The 15819-nt window shown below is 35.9% G+C and overlaps 1 protein-coding gene across 2 annotated transcripts in view; it reads right to left on the bottom strand.

Moving 5' to 3' along the window:
- Positions 1-2689: 2689 nt before the first annotated feature.
- The window catches only part of LOC134530241 (serine/threonine-protein kinase greatwall), a 40167-nt gene continuing 27037 nt past the window's right edge, over positions 2690-15819 (bottom strand). For both annotated transcript variants that reach the window (XM_063364919.1, XM_063364920.1), the window contains 3 exons: positions 11695-11808; positions 6758-6973; positions 2690-3519 (listed from right to left, as the gene is read on the bottom strand). In XM_063364919.1, the coding sequence (XP_063220989.1) occupies positions 3473-3519; positions 6758-6973; positions 11695-11808 (377 nt within the window). In that variant the 3' untranslated portion in view covers positions 2690-3472. The remainder of the gene's footprint in view (positions 3520-6757; positions 6974-11694; positions 11809-15819) is intronic.

The raw sequence follows: 15819 nt of genomic DNA on the forward strand, positions 1-15819 counted from the left end.
TACAAGTTTCTGAAACAAACAATGAAAACCCTGCATTCACCATTCCCATAGTAGTTATAGTTCGCTCTCCACTTTTTTTGGCGATGGCGACAAGGCATAGCATATAAATATAACCTTTTAAAGTAGGTAGGTGTCAGTTTGTTCATATTGTCACACTTTCTTTGTACGATGCTACTAAAAGACCAATCTCAATTATGAATTTATATTACAACAATGCAAGTTTAAATAAATATGCATCACAAGTACATCAAATTAATAGTTTATTCCAGATATAAAATTACCTGCAGCATCATTGACATTATGGAGGATAATTGGGAGTTTACTGAAGTTTGAATACATATTTAAATGTCTTTTTGGCTGAAAGAAAACAGTGTGTATTTTTGAAGTCTTCACTTTTCAAGTGTTACGGTTCACACTTTTGGATACACATCTGATTTCAGAACCACAAATCTCATAACAGTAATGAAACTTATAGCACTGGTAAGACTTGGGACAGTGACCCACACAATAATAAAGATACGTAAATGTTTTGACTCCTGACACCTTGCTAGACAGGCAAAGGCCCGGGCTATCCCAGCGTGCATCACTCTACAGGACACGGAAATCCCAGCAAACGAGGCTTGCTCCGCACAGCCGCTGCAGAGCTCCAGACAACTGGGAGACATGTCGTCAAGAGGTAACACCCATCTTTTTCAAGGCTGCCAACTTGCACATTCAGTGTCCAGAAGGACATGATAGCTTATGGTTAGGGACACCTGTATTTCGCAATTTCATTTCATGTCAAGGTATTTCACAAAACACTGTAGCTTTTTCTAAGAGTCATGGCAAATTGTGAGGATGCAGCAGTACGGTGACCACATTCTCATTGGCCCCGTCAAGAGCGGGACGACACCTCTCACCGACTTCAGCCAATAACCACAGGAGAAAAGCTATAGTATTTTGTGAAATACCTTGACACAAAATGTATTCGCGAAATACAGGTGTCCCTACTTATGGTAGATCAAATGTCACATCACTAGGGACAAGATTATATGGTGAATTGAGATGAAATCTCAATAACACCAAAAAGCATGTCAATACACAGGATAAAACCCAAATTCAAGTTAATACACCACAAAGCACCCAAATGCAATTAAAATTATGAAACTAATCAGCATTTTCAATACAAACTTAACTCTAATGACAAATACATAATCTTTAAAAATATTAAATTATATGAAAGTAATTTATTTAGCATAAAGTTTGTAACACATTTAATGCAAAAAAAAATTAGACAAAGTTACCTACTTTTTAAACTTGCAACTGTTATTAGTTACTCATTTTTACATTATGACGTTAGTAAATTTTTCTAACACAAAAATACTTCACCGATATACTTTAATTGTTCGGAATAGTTAAGACATGCTTTTTACAAATCATTTTACGTAATGTAAAAATGCATCATGTATCAGTCCAAATTACACTATTTGGAGAAATTAGTATTATGGAACATTTCAGTGTCATATTTGTTTAGTAATATGCTATATTTTTTAATAAACAGATTTCATGAAAAATAAAGCCATTAACACAGAAATCTTCTGTTTTACGTTTTAACCTAATTGGCTTGAAAATAAAACCATAAAAAATTGTCTCTACACATCAGCCATAAGCACAAAGCAATGCATCAGTTTTCTCATCTCTATGGCACTTAAAGATGTAACCAATCATATTTTGAATGATAATAAAAATAAGGTATGATGCTTTGTAGGTTTTAGATTTTTTTTGCACGAATAAAAGTAGCTTTTAACCCTGCCTTCTAATAAAGTGCATTATGCATGCATTATGTTCTCAAACATTCTTAAACAATAAAAATATTGCAGAATTTTTCTGGAAGAGTAATTATATTATCTTTTTTTATTTAAAATTCACAACAATTAATATTAATAGCTTATAACTACTCTCTGCTAAGTTAAAACAACAATGTTCAATGGCCCATTAGCTGACAAATGCTACTACATAACACACTCATAGCTAAAAGAAATTTTTTATGTTTAAGATGTTGTTTGAATGTGATCTATAAATGTGATAGTTTAAAAACTTAAGAACACACAGAAATTAAACTTTGCATGATTGTATTAAACAATATTATTGATTAAGGTTTTCTTTGGCATTTAGTGTTAATTTAAAAGAATGTGCAAAAAAGATCAAACTTGGCTGCCAGACCTAAGAAATCAAGTAAAAAAACACACACACACACACACAAGATGTCTACTACAATTATTTTTAAGTAATGTTGCGTTCAATACTACTGAATATCAAAGCTGCTGATAGTGTATTCTTCACCATTTCAAACTCTCAAACCAAAGATGGATGTTTACTTGTCAATATTTTTAATTTTTTTAATTGTATGACTGCCAACATTTAGGTATAAAAATGTTTTACAAACATTTCTTGATTACATTTTGTGAAAAACCACTGTTCTATAGTTTTCAAAAAGGTTTCTGACTAGGAAGATTGAAGTTCACAAACTTGATAATTCAAGATAAACCTGAAGCAAACTTTTTTTCATTAATCAGGCATGGCAATTATCAAGTATTTATAATGCAGGTAATCAAATGGAAAAAGATATATTTCAGAAAAATAATTTAATGTGTTTTGAGGAAATCATCATTTTGCAAAGAAAGGAAAAACTGTAAAAAAAAAAATCTAGTATTTTTGACTTCGGCATTTATTTTACAAATACTGTAAAAATTTCGCTGCTAATTTAACACTGCAAATATTTATCCCATAAAATACATCAAATGTGTAAAACCATAAAAAGTACAACTCTTTTGGTACATATTTAACAAAACATTTTCTGGTCCTTTTAGAAGTTTTTACAACAAGTTTCACTACTCCCCAAATGAAGTCACGCCATTGAGAACGTTGGGAACATATCACAGAGCTACAGTGATAGGTCACAACATACATACTACATACAGGTAAGTGAAGCAATAAATAAAAAAATAAAAACAATTAAATATTTTGTAAAGTTAATCACAAGGAGCAAAAAATTCTATAGTTCCAACTTTGAAAGAAATGGAAAAGCATGAAAGTGTACAATTTAGTACATTCCTAAGATTATACTACCCACTGGAGAAAACATTACCTCACACATTTATGTACTTGGTCTTATAAGGTGTGCTCAAGACTTTTTATAAAGTTTTTACCGACAATTTTTTTTTCCATAAAAACTTTTAGAATTCAATACCATCATTTTGCTGCAATCTCCGCAATTTTCTCCCTGCTTACTAGAATGTGTAATAATAAAAGCACCCTATTTTGAGACTAGACACACACAAATCACATCTGTTCCTATAGCACAACAGAAGAACTCTTGAATTAAAATTTTAATTAGTTATATTTTACAAGCAAATAAATTTGTTTCAACTAAAAGAGGATCAACATATCACCAAGCTCATGTTTCTCTACAACAAGGCTTAGCTGGAGGTTGTTAAAACTCTATGTTGGAAACATTCAACTGTTGCAGGATGTTGCGACCTGGAACATACATATACAACAACACAAGTAACTAACCAGGTACAATAATAATAAAAAAAAACAATGGATATTACTTCAGAAAAAGCAAAGGCTGTGAAATTAAATCCTAAATTCCAAGAGGAAAACCAAATTTAAGTATGAAGAATCAATATTTAAAAATCAGTAAACACATGTACGCCATGAGGTACATAAATTTAAAAATTCATACTTTTTTTTTATAGAAATCACACAAATTGGATATTTATAACTTAAAAAACAGACTTTTAAATGAGATTACACTGTAGCATCAGTATCAGAATTAAAATGGTAAAATAGAGAATAAAACTGTTATTAGAGCTGTACTGATATGAATCGGCAATAGCAGATTTTGTTGATATAGTTGATAGTTGAATGTGCAGATACGTGATACCCTTGTTAATTTTCGGTGATAATTAAGTGTCTGCCATAACCTAAAAATCCATGAGTACCCTTTTCACTTTTACTATGTACAGTAAAACCTTTTTGTTGCGACCCCATTTATTGCGACCACCTCTCTATTACAACCATATTTCGAGGAACCGTGAAAAAGTTGCCGAAAATCCAAAGAAAATCGGACAGAATATAAGTTTTTTGTGGTGAGTAGCGTGTTACTGCGTTTCTCTTGCCGAGTGCCGACTTGTTTTAACTGCCGCAGCGATGTTTATTTTGACAGCTCAAGCAATTATATTTTCCCGTGGGTTGATAGAAAAAGGTCGCTTCTCCCAGTTTAAAAAAAAAAAAAAAAAAAAAAAAAAAAAAAAAAAAACTACGCCACTTATTCCCCACACAGGAAACACACAGGCTGCCGTCTGTCTCCCCCGCATTTATCTTTCTTCTAACATTCCACGTCTCGCCTCTCGCGTGAGCAATAACGCAGCGACCACGCATTGGGCCGTTTTATGCTTTGTTTGGTGACAGCAGCCTGATTTTATTTGGTACAGTAGAATCCCGCCGATGCGACCCCCCTCTGAGGCGTCCATTCCGTTTATACAACCGTTTTTTGAGAAACCGTGAAAAATTTGAGCAGGAAAAGACGAAAATTTGAGTAAAATCGGCTGAAAAACAAGTCTGTTACACTTTATTGGGTGCTGTGTGTTCACGTTTATCTTGGCGAGAGCTGGACTGTCAACGCGGCAGTGTCTAGCCAAGCTCGGCGCGTCCACTATCGCACGAAAAGCCGTCTCAGCTGTCATGTTATCTTACCCGCCCACACGAAAAACCGCTGTGGTAGCTTCTGCGAGAGCTTAAGAAACTCATCCGGCTAGCATCCTCCTCCCCTCCCACAAAGCGTGTGACAAAAGCCAGGTTGTATAGTCCATTCACGGTAAAATAAATATTTTTATGGGCTTATACGACTGTCCTTCGCCGTTAATAAATACTTTATAAGTTTAAGTTATTAAGATACAATTTGTTTATTAGTCACACAGCAGTTTCTGCTGAAAAATCACTAATACCTCGAATTTTATTGAATAGAAAAAATTAGCAGGGCCGTAAATATATTTATTTTACTGCATAGTTACTTTTCCATCTGCTTTCCAACGTGTTTTTTTTTTTTAATTTTTTTTACGCTGCGAAGGGATGTGAAATGATAATTGCTTGAGCTGTCAATATAAACATCGCTGACGGCTAGGGCGGGAGCGCATCCTGTCCGTCTGTCGCTGTGATTACCTACTCCAAAAACATGTCACAGCATTTCAGGATAGCATTGTTCTTATATCTTTCGTTTATAGCCGAATGTTTTCTACCTGATCCACACAAGTTCCTTCGCCACGTTTTGAACGAAAATAACCACCAGCCGGCTAGCATAGCCGAACTCACGTGACGCGAATTCCTTTAGCGTGAGTATTTGATGTATTTGGATATACCTATTTAGGACGGGGGAGGGGGGGAAAGGGGGGGGGGGAAATTGGCCCGAATTCTCTATTGCGACCATTCCGTTTATAAGTCAGTTTTTCCGGAAACCGTGAGGATCAGGTCGCATCAGCGGGATTCTACTGTATATTCCTTTTCATAGGAACCTTGCTATTAAAATACATTTATATTTAAGTTTGAAAGCTTGTAAATTCCTTGCCAGAGATGACTAAACTCGAACTTGGTGAGAAAAGTGACATATTTTGACATACTTTCTTTTGGGCGTGTTTTAGTGGGCAGGGAGGGGTCCGAAAATATTTACAACTGTGTTACCCCTCCCTCATAATAGTCCAGTTTTACGGGAGAAGGGAGGGTGAAATGAGCATTTTCTCACTGAAGGTTTTTCAAAGGGGAGCGAAATTGGGGTGTTATATGGGAGGACACTAGATGGTTTGTGTGTCTGGGAGGGATGAGCTAGCCTTGAAGAATGTGGACACGGGGAGGGAGGGGTGAGCTTATGCGTCATTAAGCCGCTGCAGCCAGCCAGCCGGGCAAGCTTCGTGTGCGCCCACTCGCGTTGCAGAACCTACAGCTGCCATATTTTTAAAGGAAATGTCTCATTATTTTTTTGTTATTCTTACATGAACATTATTGGAAGTATTAAAGCAGACACTAAAATACGTTGTGTGTTAAAATTAACAGATTTTAATGATCTTTCATTTCATTTCTTTTTTCTTTTCTTCTTATTTTCACATTTTGGTCAAAATGTCCAATTTTTTGACGGTTCCCGAGAATGTATTTGTAAAATCACTGCTTCGTTAAATCCGGGGTTCGTGACATCGGGGTTCTAGTGTATTTAACTACGGCAGCAGAAAACGTACATGTAAACTAACCAGTAAAAATAAACTGTCTTTTGACATATTTTCTTTGAGGTGGCCTGTAGGGCGACGGACTTGTCATGAAGGTTGAAGTGGGTTTAAAGCAAAGCCGTCTAGCATTGTGAGTGACAGCATCCTGCCATTGTACAACCGGGAGGGGGGGGGGGGGGGGGTACAATCAACTGAAAATTTCGGAAAACATCTATTACAACCCCCCCTCTATTACGACCCTATTCCTGGGAACCGTGAGGGGTCGTTTCAGAGAAGTTTGACTGTACGTACTTGCCACTCGGATCATTTTTTTTTTAAGTACGTGTGCCAGCCATATATATAAACTTCAAAATCCTGTTATCAAAAAAACAAAATGAAATGCCCATGTAGTGGAACACACGCGGCAATTATACTACATAAAAAATAAGGGCACGGAAAAATAACATTCCTGCACGATGGGTTTCCTAGGTTTCATGACCCAGTTGGGCGGGTCGACTCACGCTGGAAGTAGCAGGTGTCGGCGCTGCTGTCCGGGTGCGGGACGAAGGGAGGCTCAGCACGAAGCAGGTTGCTCCAGTCGAGGCCGGAGAAGAGCGGCATGCCCCGCACCTGGCCGCCGCTCGGCCGCTGCAGCGGGTCCAGCGTGAGCAGCGCGTCGATGGCCGCCCGGGCGTCGCTCGACAGTTCCCACTCGTCCTCGCTCGGCCACGGGATGGCTGCGAACCCACGCACCGAGTAGTTGAGGCAGTACATCGATGCAGTAACGAACGAAGATCTAAAGGCTCCAAACCAAATGTACTTACGGCCAATTCATTCATGACTATAACAGCTAATTTTCACAAAAGGATAATCTTAATTAACAGGAATGTTACTTTTCCGAAGGACGGAGTATTTAAAAATTTAATTTTTTTTTAATGATTTCATTTTTAAACCGTCTTGAAATATACAATTCAATAAAATAGTTGTAGTTTAACAAAATTGTACTGGCAATGCACGTTGAAAAAACATTAAAAGAAAATTAAAAGGATAAGTGAAAAAAATTATTGTTTGAACAAGGTAATCAATAAGTTAATAATCAAGAGCACATACTATCAGGATTTATTTGATCAATTCCATTGATAACAGGTACACACTTTTCATAAATACGTGAAGTGAAATAGAAAATGAACATTATATGTGCTGAATGTGAATGCATTATAAAATTAGGATGCTTTAATATATGCCAACATACCAACGCTAGTTTAATGGCCAGTTAAAAATATCTTAAAATAACAGGGTGTCCACCAATATTTACAAAATATTTTCCAGTACATAACAAAAAATTCCAGTACATTTTCCAGTACATTCAAAAATATCAAATTAATTTCTAGTTACTTCTCAATTTTGAAAATAGCATAAATATAGATGCCTCAATTTAATTTTCTTAAAACCACGAAGAACGTAGACTTGATTCATAGTTTAATTACACATAATAAAAATAACATACAAAATATAGTCCATTTAATGTATATAAATGGAATACTTTTAAAAATACTGCAGAGCAAACTTACCCTTTAGAGTAGTAGCAAGTTAAACTGTTTCAGTACAAGTGTCTATGAAAACCTTGCTAATACTGAGTACACTATGTATCACTTATAAACAATGTCCTCAATGACACCCACGCCATTCAACATTCTGGAAATTACAACTATGCCACAAGCAATTGTTCAATAAGAGTTAACCAATGTACGTTCTTGATTATTGTAATCAGTAAACCAATTTTTGGATTTGTGTTTCAAAATTTGTTTAGTGAATTAAAATATGCCTACGCCTATAATACATAATTCAAGCAAGTATTATTGCAAACCAAATTCAGATTCTATAAATTATTTTACAAGAATACTGCATTGCATCACTTATTAATCCAAATCCATTTCTAACTGCTGCTTCAATTTTTCAACATATTTATTTTTGCTGAAATTTCATTAAGTGCCTTTTCCTTCTCTTCAATTAGTTTTCTTTTCTGTATTTCCAGTTGTCTTATTTCCAAAGCCATTTGTTTTCTTTTATCTTGCTTTTGCTCTTCTGAGTCTTTCTCCTGTCGCTGTTTTTCCAGGGCTTCTTTGTATTTACCATTGGCATTTCTCATTGCAAACACAACAGACTTTGTTATTTCAATATTGTCCAAGCCTCCCTTCACAGTTACAGAATCATGAATCATTCGCTGTGCCACCAGTGACTGTTCCTTTAAGTTTTCCACCAAACATTCCCTGTTAACTGAAAAACCCCTTTCTAGATTTGAGTTGCCATGTGACATGATGAGAATGAGTTTAACAAAGTTTTCTAGATTTCTGTATTCTACCTTGTGCTCAAGGACTTCCATCCAAAATTTATCTAAACGTATATCACTTCTTGAGTAGTGAATCATTTGATATTTGACGCTTTCTCTAGAGCACAAGTCAGTATACTCACGTTGTATTTTATCTGCTACATTGCCTTCCATTACATTCCTTGAAACAAGGGTTTCAAGAGTTTGTCGTAGCCTTGTATTTCCTTTATCTGATGCAGAAATATGCGGACTAAGGCAAGAAACAGCGTCTGTAAAAGAATACTTTAATGGTAACCTCTCCATACATTTCTGGATAAATAACTTCAGGAATGTTCTGCAGTCATTTTTGAAGACAAGAATATATTTTTCAGTAGCACCCTTACATTTCTTTAGAGCTGACCTCGTCGCAAAACCAACATCAATGTCTTTAGAAAGCATTAAGAGTTTCCTTTTTTCCAATGTCAATCTTCAGAAAATTTGAGCTCATTACTTCAGCTCTGACTATTCTTGTCATGATATTCCGTACAAGATCAGACAGTGTTTCAAACAAGAATGGCACCATTGGACTGTCCGTCTGAAACTCTCTCTCAATAAGGGCTCGACCTCTTTGGACAGAGACTGAAAAAAAGTCAGTTTGGCCAATAATAACCTATCTTTGAGACTACTAACAACAATTTTGAAACTATTGCATTTGGGTTCCATTGGAGTGCCTTCAACTGTTTTTACATATTTTTCAATGCAAGGAAGAACCTGCAAGGCTCTTGATACAACAATGTCATTTTCAAGCCACCTTACATTGCAGAACTTCAATGGGAAAACAGAGCTTCCTGTAACCTGAATGTAATCTCCTCGCCTAGCAGGGGAATTTTTGAACAAATAATAAAAAGCTCTAAGAAATTCATTTAGATTCCATTCAGTTCCCTTGAGCCCTACCTTAAATGCATTGTGCAACGTGTGCAACCCACACTATCAAATATCAAGCAACTTGGGTCCATCAACCTCACAGGACGAGAGTTCACTGTTCAATAATTTTTGAAGTTTCAAATTAACATTCGGTCCATCCATAGACAACTGCATAATTTTATTCAGTGGTATGCCTATCAGTGCCTCTTTAATGCCTTGAAGGAGACATTCAGATGTAGAATGCTTCAAAAAAACAGATGTCAAGTACCTGGTACATACAGTATTGGTGTTACAATCCCAAAACCGTACAGCTACATCCATCTGCTGGCTCTGTGCTACTTTGTTTAGGGATTCATCAAAGCCTAAAGTAATCTTACTACATGTTTTCAACAGACCTTCTAGCTCATTCTTGAAGTATGGTGCTAGGCCATAAACAATTGAATATGCCATTTTAGTCCGGTGGAGTTGCATGCTATTGGCAATTTCACATGTTGGGAACATTTTCTTAAAGAGGCTGCAATTTCTTTCTGCTGAGCGTAAGGATGAGTGGTTTAGCACCGTGGATAAACACCAATAAGCCTCTGCCTTTGTAACACTGTCTTTAGTCAGCATTCTTTTCAGACCACTACCTTCAACTGTGTGTAAATGTGATTGTTGTATGTCAGGTGATTGAAATGGTGACGATTCAGATTTTTTGTTTACTGGCATGCTTACTTAGTATGCTCACTGACTCACCAACTGACGTTTCTTGTCCAATGCTTATTTTACACGTATCTTGACTGGATGCATATGTAGACACAACTGATGAAACAAGTGCAAATGACGTAGAGGCATGTATAGCAGACGTAGAAGCGGTTGAAACAGATGTTGAAGCAGTAGATGCAGAAGCAGGTAAAGCAGATGTTGAAGCAGCAGATGTGAAATCACGTACAACAGATGTTGATGCAAATGAATACATCAATGGTGGCGTTGAGTTCTGAACTTTAATTCTTGACAAATGGTCCTTTCCTTTGCTATGAGAAACCACCGCACTCCTACCCATACTGTCTATAGCAAAATGTTTGTTGCACACTTTGCATTTAGCTCTATACAAGTCGGTTGTAACAAGGGTTAGCCAAGTGGATTCTTGCTCCACTTACTATTATATTTTATTTTGCCTCGTTACGAACGCATTATGATCTATAGGAATTACAGACACTGGCGTCTATGTTGAAATGACACTAGTAAACTTGGCCTACATGACCAATACTAGACAAAAGTATCGAACATAACACAATGTGAACATCACTTACGCAGCATACGAGAAGCGTCACATAAAAATAAATAAATATTACATTAATCACAACAAAGAAAATCACACTTTTTGTGGACTACACGTCTCTTTTGCAAATCTGTAATTCTAGTTAATTACCGCGCTGCGGAAAAATACTGTCATAACCCATCTCTCACGGCGCACTTAGTAGTATCAACACCTTTGTCTAGAGAATGTTAACAAAGAGTCCGAGGTTATCCCACGAAGAGTAACATTTCAACTGAAACAATTTAAACAGTGATCAGAGAGAAATATTGTGTTCTCTTTAAAAAATGTCCGTAAAACAGTAACACTACGGCCTATCCACCAAATCAACTTGCCAACGAACTGCGGTAACTTTTACCGCCTTTTGTTTCTCGCACCAAGAAACGAAAATTCTCGTACTACACGCCACAAAATTCGTTCCCGTACAGATTACCACCCAAAGCTACCGGTTTAGAAGTGCCACTATTCTCTTACGTCCTACAATATTGGTACAGCACAGTAGCATCTAGCATTCCACCGAGCCGAGATATAACGAGCGTTTCCGAACATGGGCTTGGCTATCACAACGACGTTATCGTCTATCGTTTCAAATTCCCGGATGGAAATTTTCATTTCCCGCACATTCCCGTATGATAAAAAATCCCCGTACATTTCCCGTACTTCCCATATTTTCCCGTCTGGTGGACACCCTGAATAACATGTGAAAATAGGGCTTATATTGAAATTATAGTACAATGTACAAAAACAAGTAAAAGTAATCTGGGAATACTGTACTATATTTGATGACAATGCTAATTTTTAAGACACCAACTGAGTTTTCTAAGAAACTTTCAACTGGAAAAACCCAAATCTCAAAAATCTAGTATTAACTTAAAGGATACTCATGTCTCAGCACATCACGTACCAGAATTTGCCCTCTGGCAGCGTACCTCTTTTGAGAATGTTGTTGAACACAGCTTGAGGGGTTTCCGCGTTGAAGGGCAGGAACCCCATCAAAAACTCGTAAAGGCAGACCCCGAGTGACCACCAATCAACTGCTGATCCTGTGCAAACATCCCCCACACAACACAACGTGAGCAGTTGTTCCACTTAGACACAATGACTGCCCACAATGAAAAATCACGAATACCTATATGACTTAAGTCAATTTGTACTATTCTAAACACATTTGAAACCAAACTCTGGGAAAATACCTTCCTTTGACGGCATATATGTAATAAATAAACATGGTGGACACAGTCTAGCTGTCAAACAGTATGTCTTAGGAATGAAACACAAAAATAGTCAAACGAGACACGGAAATGAAAAACGCCTCAGCCCTCTGGTATTTGCTAGCTTGTCTTGAGTGGTCTGAAGTCAACTACATATCTTTGTTGTCAACAGGTGCTGCAGTCAAGTTCAAATAAATGGCCAGGTAGATAAATTCCAAGATATTGGAAGAGTAAAGAATAAATGCCATTTTAGAATGTAGATTTTGATACATGTGTTTGTAAACAACTGCTGATGTAATGCAGGCTATTGAACAAATACGTAAACATCCAGAAATACTTTTTTTTGTGTTTGACTTTGTTTTTCCCATAAATCTATTGCAATTTCGTGAAATTTTACATTTTACCATTTTTTTGTTCAGCGTTGTTTGCAAATGCAGTAGATCTTGTTTCACTTTTTTATCAGCAGAAAAAATTCCAGATATATTTTATTTCACTGACTTATTTCCCATATTTCCCCATTTTCTTTGGTAGTAGCTACCCTGAAAAAATACAGTTCTGCCCAAAAAAATCCCCCCCCCCTCCCCAAAAAATCACCTCATGACCAACATATCAAACAATGCATTTTTTAAAAAAATTTAGGATGCAGAATTAATTTTCCTATATGGCTAGAGTAAAAACCATGTTCAGGACCATGTTCTGCTGTGTAACAATCCAGACCTCACCAGCTAACTATGATCTTAATTGCAATACATAAACACTTGAATAAATTTTGAGTGAATGTTGAATAAAATATTTAAGTTCCCAAGACTGTCAATGACTAATTACTGAAATTATGTCTCTCTGACACAAACTGATTTTTTTTTCTGTTTTTATTTTTCTTTGACGAACATTCACGAGTCCCAATGGCCATTATCTTCCGACCATGGAGGAGGGGGGGAGAGGGGGTTAAACCCATGCACACGATTAAAATACAAACCATACTGACGTCGACCAGGGCTACGCCCTCCCTAAGCCCGATGCGCCTCATGCCGCTGCCTGCCGACCCCCTCTCCCCCCACTGACACCCTCTGTTTCAAACCTCTCACCAACATGTGCGTATGTGTGTGTGTGCATGTGTTCGGTCACCCTGCGCGAACCCTTTTGGCACCCACCCTAACTTGAGCAGTGGAGACTTAATCTTTTTAAATAATATAGTTAATAATTAAATAACTGTAATACCAATACGTAATAAGTCTAAATTAACGTGTAGTTTTTAAAGGGTTTAAATATGTTATGTTTAATTGTTCTGTTTTCTCAATCTACTAATGGTAAATTGCTAGGGATGTACAGATATTGAAAAACCGGTTACCGATTACGATTATCGATTCACTATAAAATTCAAATTCAGCCGATGTTCCAAACCGATTAAGAATAGTGATTATATTTGCCCGATTATTACATACATAAAATAAAAAAGAAAGCAAAGAGAACAACATTGTGATTAAAATTGATGTAATGGAGGCATGGATCATAACGCATAAGTGTACATACAACATATGTATAGAATGCAAACAAAATCATTTTTATTTACATAAATATTTAAGATTTTGGTAAGCTAGGTAAGGCATTGCACAAATAATAGCTATAGTTAATAGCTTTTAGATTTTTGTGAAGAAATACAAGCTGATTGACTTTGTGTGACTCCACATATTACTTGTAGTGAAAGACGTTTTGTTTCCATGTACGCCACTACGCGATATTTTTTGAGAACAATATTTACACACTGCATATTTATCGTCCGCCCCGGACCATAAAAAAAATATTTCCACACAGCACTGCGACTAGCATACCCATGATTATTATGCAACATTAAATAGTGAATGCCTGTATAACGGCTCTTAACAAATATTTATTTTGGTAAATACCAACAAATAGAAAACTTAGCAAAATATACTGTAATATTTGATCAAAGAATTCGTCACTCCGTTTACGTAATGTATAGACGTGCATTAGTTAATAAAACAATCTACAGTCGCAGAGTCGTCTTCGCTAACACAGACATTACCAATATTCGAAAAATTAATTTCGGTAGCAAACAGAAATATTCCTACAACCGACCACCAACTATCGCAATCGTGAACTTTTATTCCTGGTTAAATATTAGTTGTTATATGGTAAAAATAAAAAGTAAAGAAGACTTTCCCGTTAATAAAGCAACTTCAGTCATAATAAAAAATAATAGAAAAAGGTTCACGTATACAACGGAAATTCCGGTGAAGTGAAATAGGTTGGCCAAATTGTTTTTGTTCATCACATGACGTGCATAACCTAAACGCCTCTGTATTCTATGCCTAAACGTAAAATGGACATCTTGTGATGATGCTGTTCAAATAATACTATTGTGTTTTATACTGTTTTATTTTATTAGAAGCGGCACTCAAAGCAGTTGTTTGATGCATGGAGCTAACAATAATGGAAATACTAGTCATACATGCTACAAGAAAATCATCAATTGAATAAAATAAGAGTATATTTAATTTATTAGACGAAGTTTCTGAAACTTTCAGCACGTGTGTAGGCCTAAAGTCTGAACGGTGTTTCATGAATTAAACTTAAAAGAGTTTACTATTTACCGTTAAAAGAATATATTAGCATCATTCGCATGTATTTCTTGTAATGTTAAGAGATAACTATGTTAAATATGAGAAAATGTTGACAATTTTGTCTAAATAATCGGTTGAAATATCGCAGATTAAAATTAATTACTAGGGGTGTGCGAATATTCGTAAACACGAATAGTTGCGAATAGTAACTGACAAACTATTCGCATTCGTAAGTCGAATAGCAAAATTTAAAATTGTGAATACCGTATTGGCCCGAATATAAGGCAACCTACAGCTTCAGGAGGCCAAACAAATGTAAAAATAATTTTGGTAGAAATTAATGAGAAAATTCATTAGACATACTACATTTTGTGTTGATAAATCTTTTTTGCATTTATGTATACCACATTTAACTTTCCGTTTCACAGCTACGTATTACTATTTAGTAGTGTGTTAAACGTAACAAAGCAAACAAAGAATGCAGCTTGCCGGAACAAAACAAGTGGCTAGCTGCCATGGTGAAGCATACGGCCATGAATAACTTCGGTGACGTGACCGCGAATATTTGTCCATATTACTCTCTGACAGAGAGTCTCTGTCCTATGAATTTTAAAGAATAATCTAAGATAATTATGTTGTTTGAAAGGTTTTTACATAAATAAAGAGTGGATTACTTTGAAATTATTAAAATAGCTTTTGAAGCAACGTACCAAATTCCTGTAAATATGGCGTCTTCGTGCATGTTCGGCTTTATTCGTTTTACAACAAAGAAATATTGTGGAAAGACAGTTGGCAGCCATGAATTTCCAAACATTACATCCGAAATGTTCTTAACTTAACATTTTCTGTTTGTAAACGTAAACAATCGTTCTGAAAATAGCTGTGATATTTTAGTACAAATATTTCCGTTAAAAATCTGAAATTAAATGAACGTAAATGTTAACACGCGATTGTACACAAAGTACAAATATGATATGTGTAATAAAAGGTTGCCATTTTGAGATCCTTCAACATTCACATTTTTATTCAACAACAAATATTTTAATTTTCAACTTTAAAAATTGTGAATTACTGCAATATTGGGTGGATTTATCGTTTTCCCCGTGTGAGGTAACAAAGTTTTAGTTAATATAAAAAATCGTGAACATTTTGTTTAAAAATGTTTCTACTGTAGCTTTCAGCTTGGAACTAATGTTTGCGGTGCTGACGTCTTGGGTGCGAAAATAAGGCGACTTCCAATTTTCTCATTTCTCGTTTATGT

This window comes from Bacillus rossius, chromosome 3 (genome assembly GCF_032445375.1).
Source record: "Bacillus rossius redtenbacheri isolate Brsri chromosome 3, Brsri_v3, whole genome shotgun sequence".
Taxonomy (NCBI): domain Eukaryota; kingdom Metazoa; phylum Arthropoda; class Insecta; order Phasmatodea; family Bacillidae; genus Bacillus; species Bacillus rossius.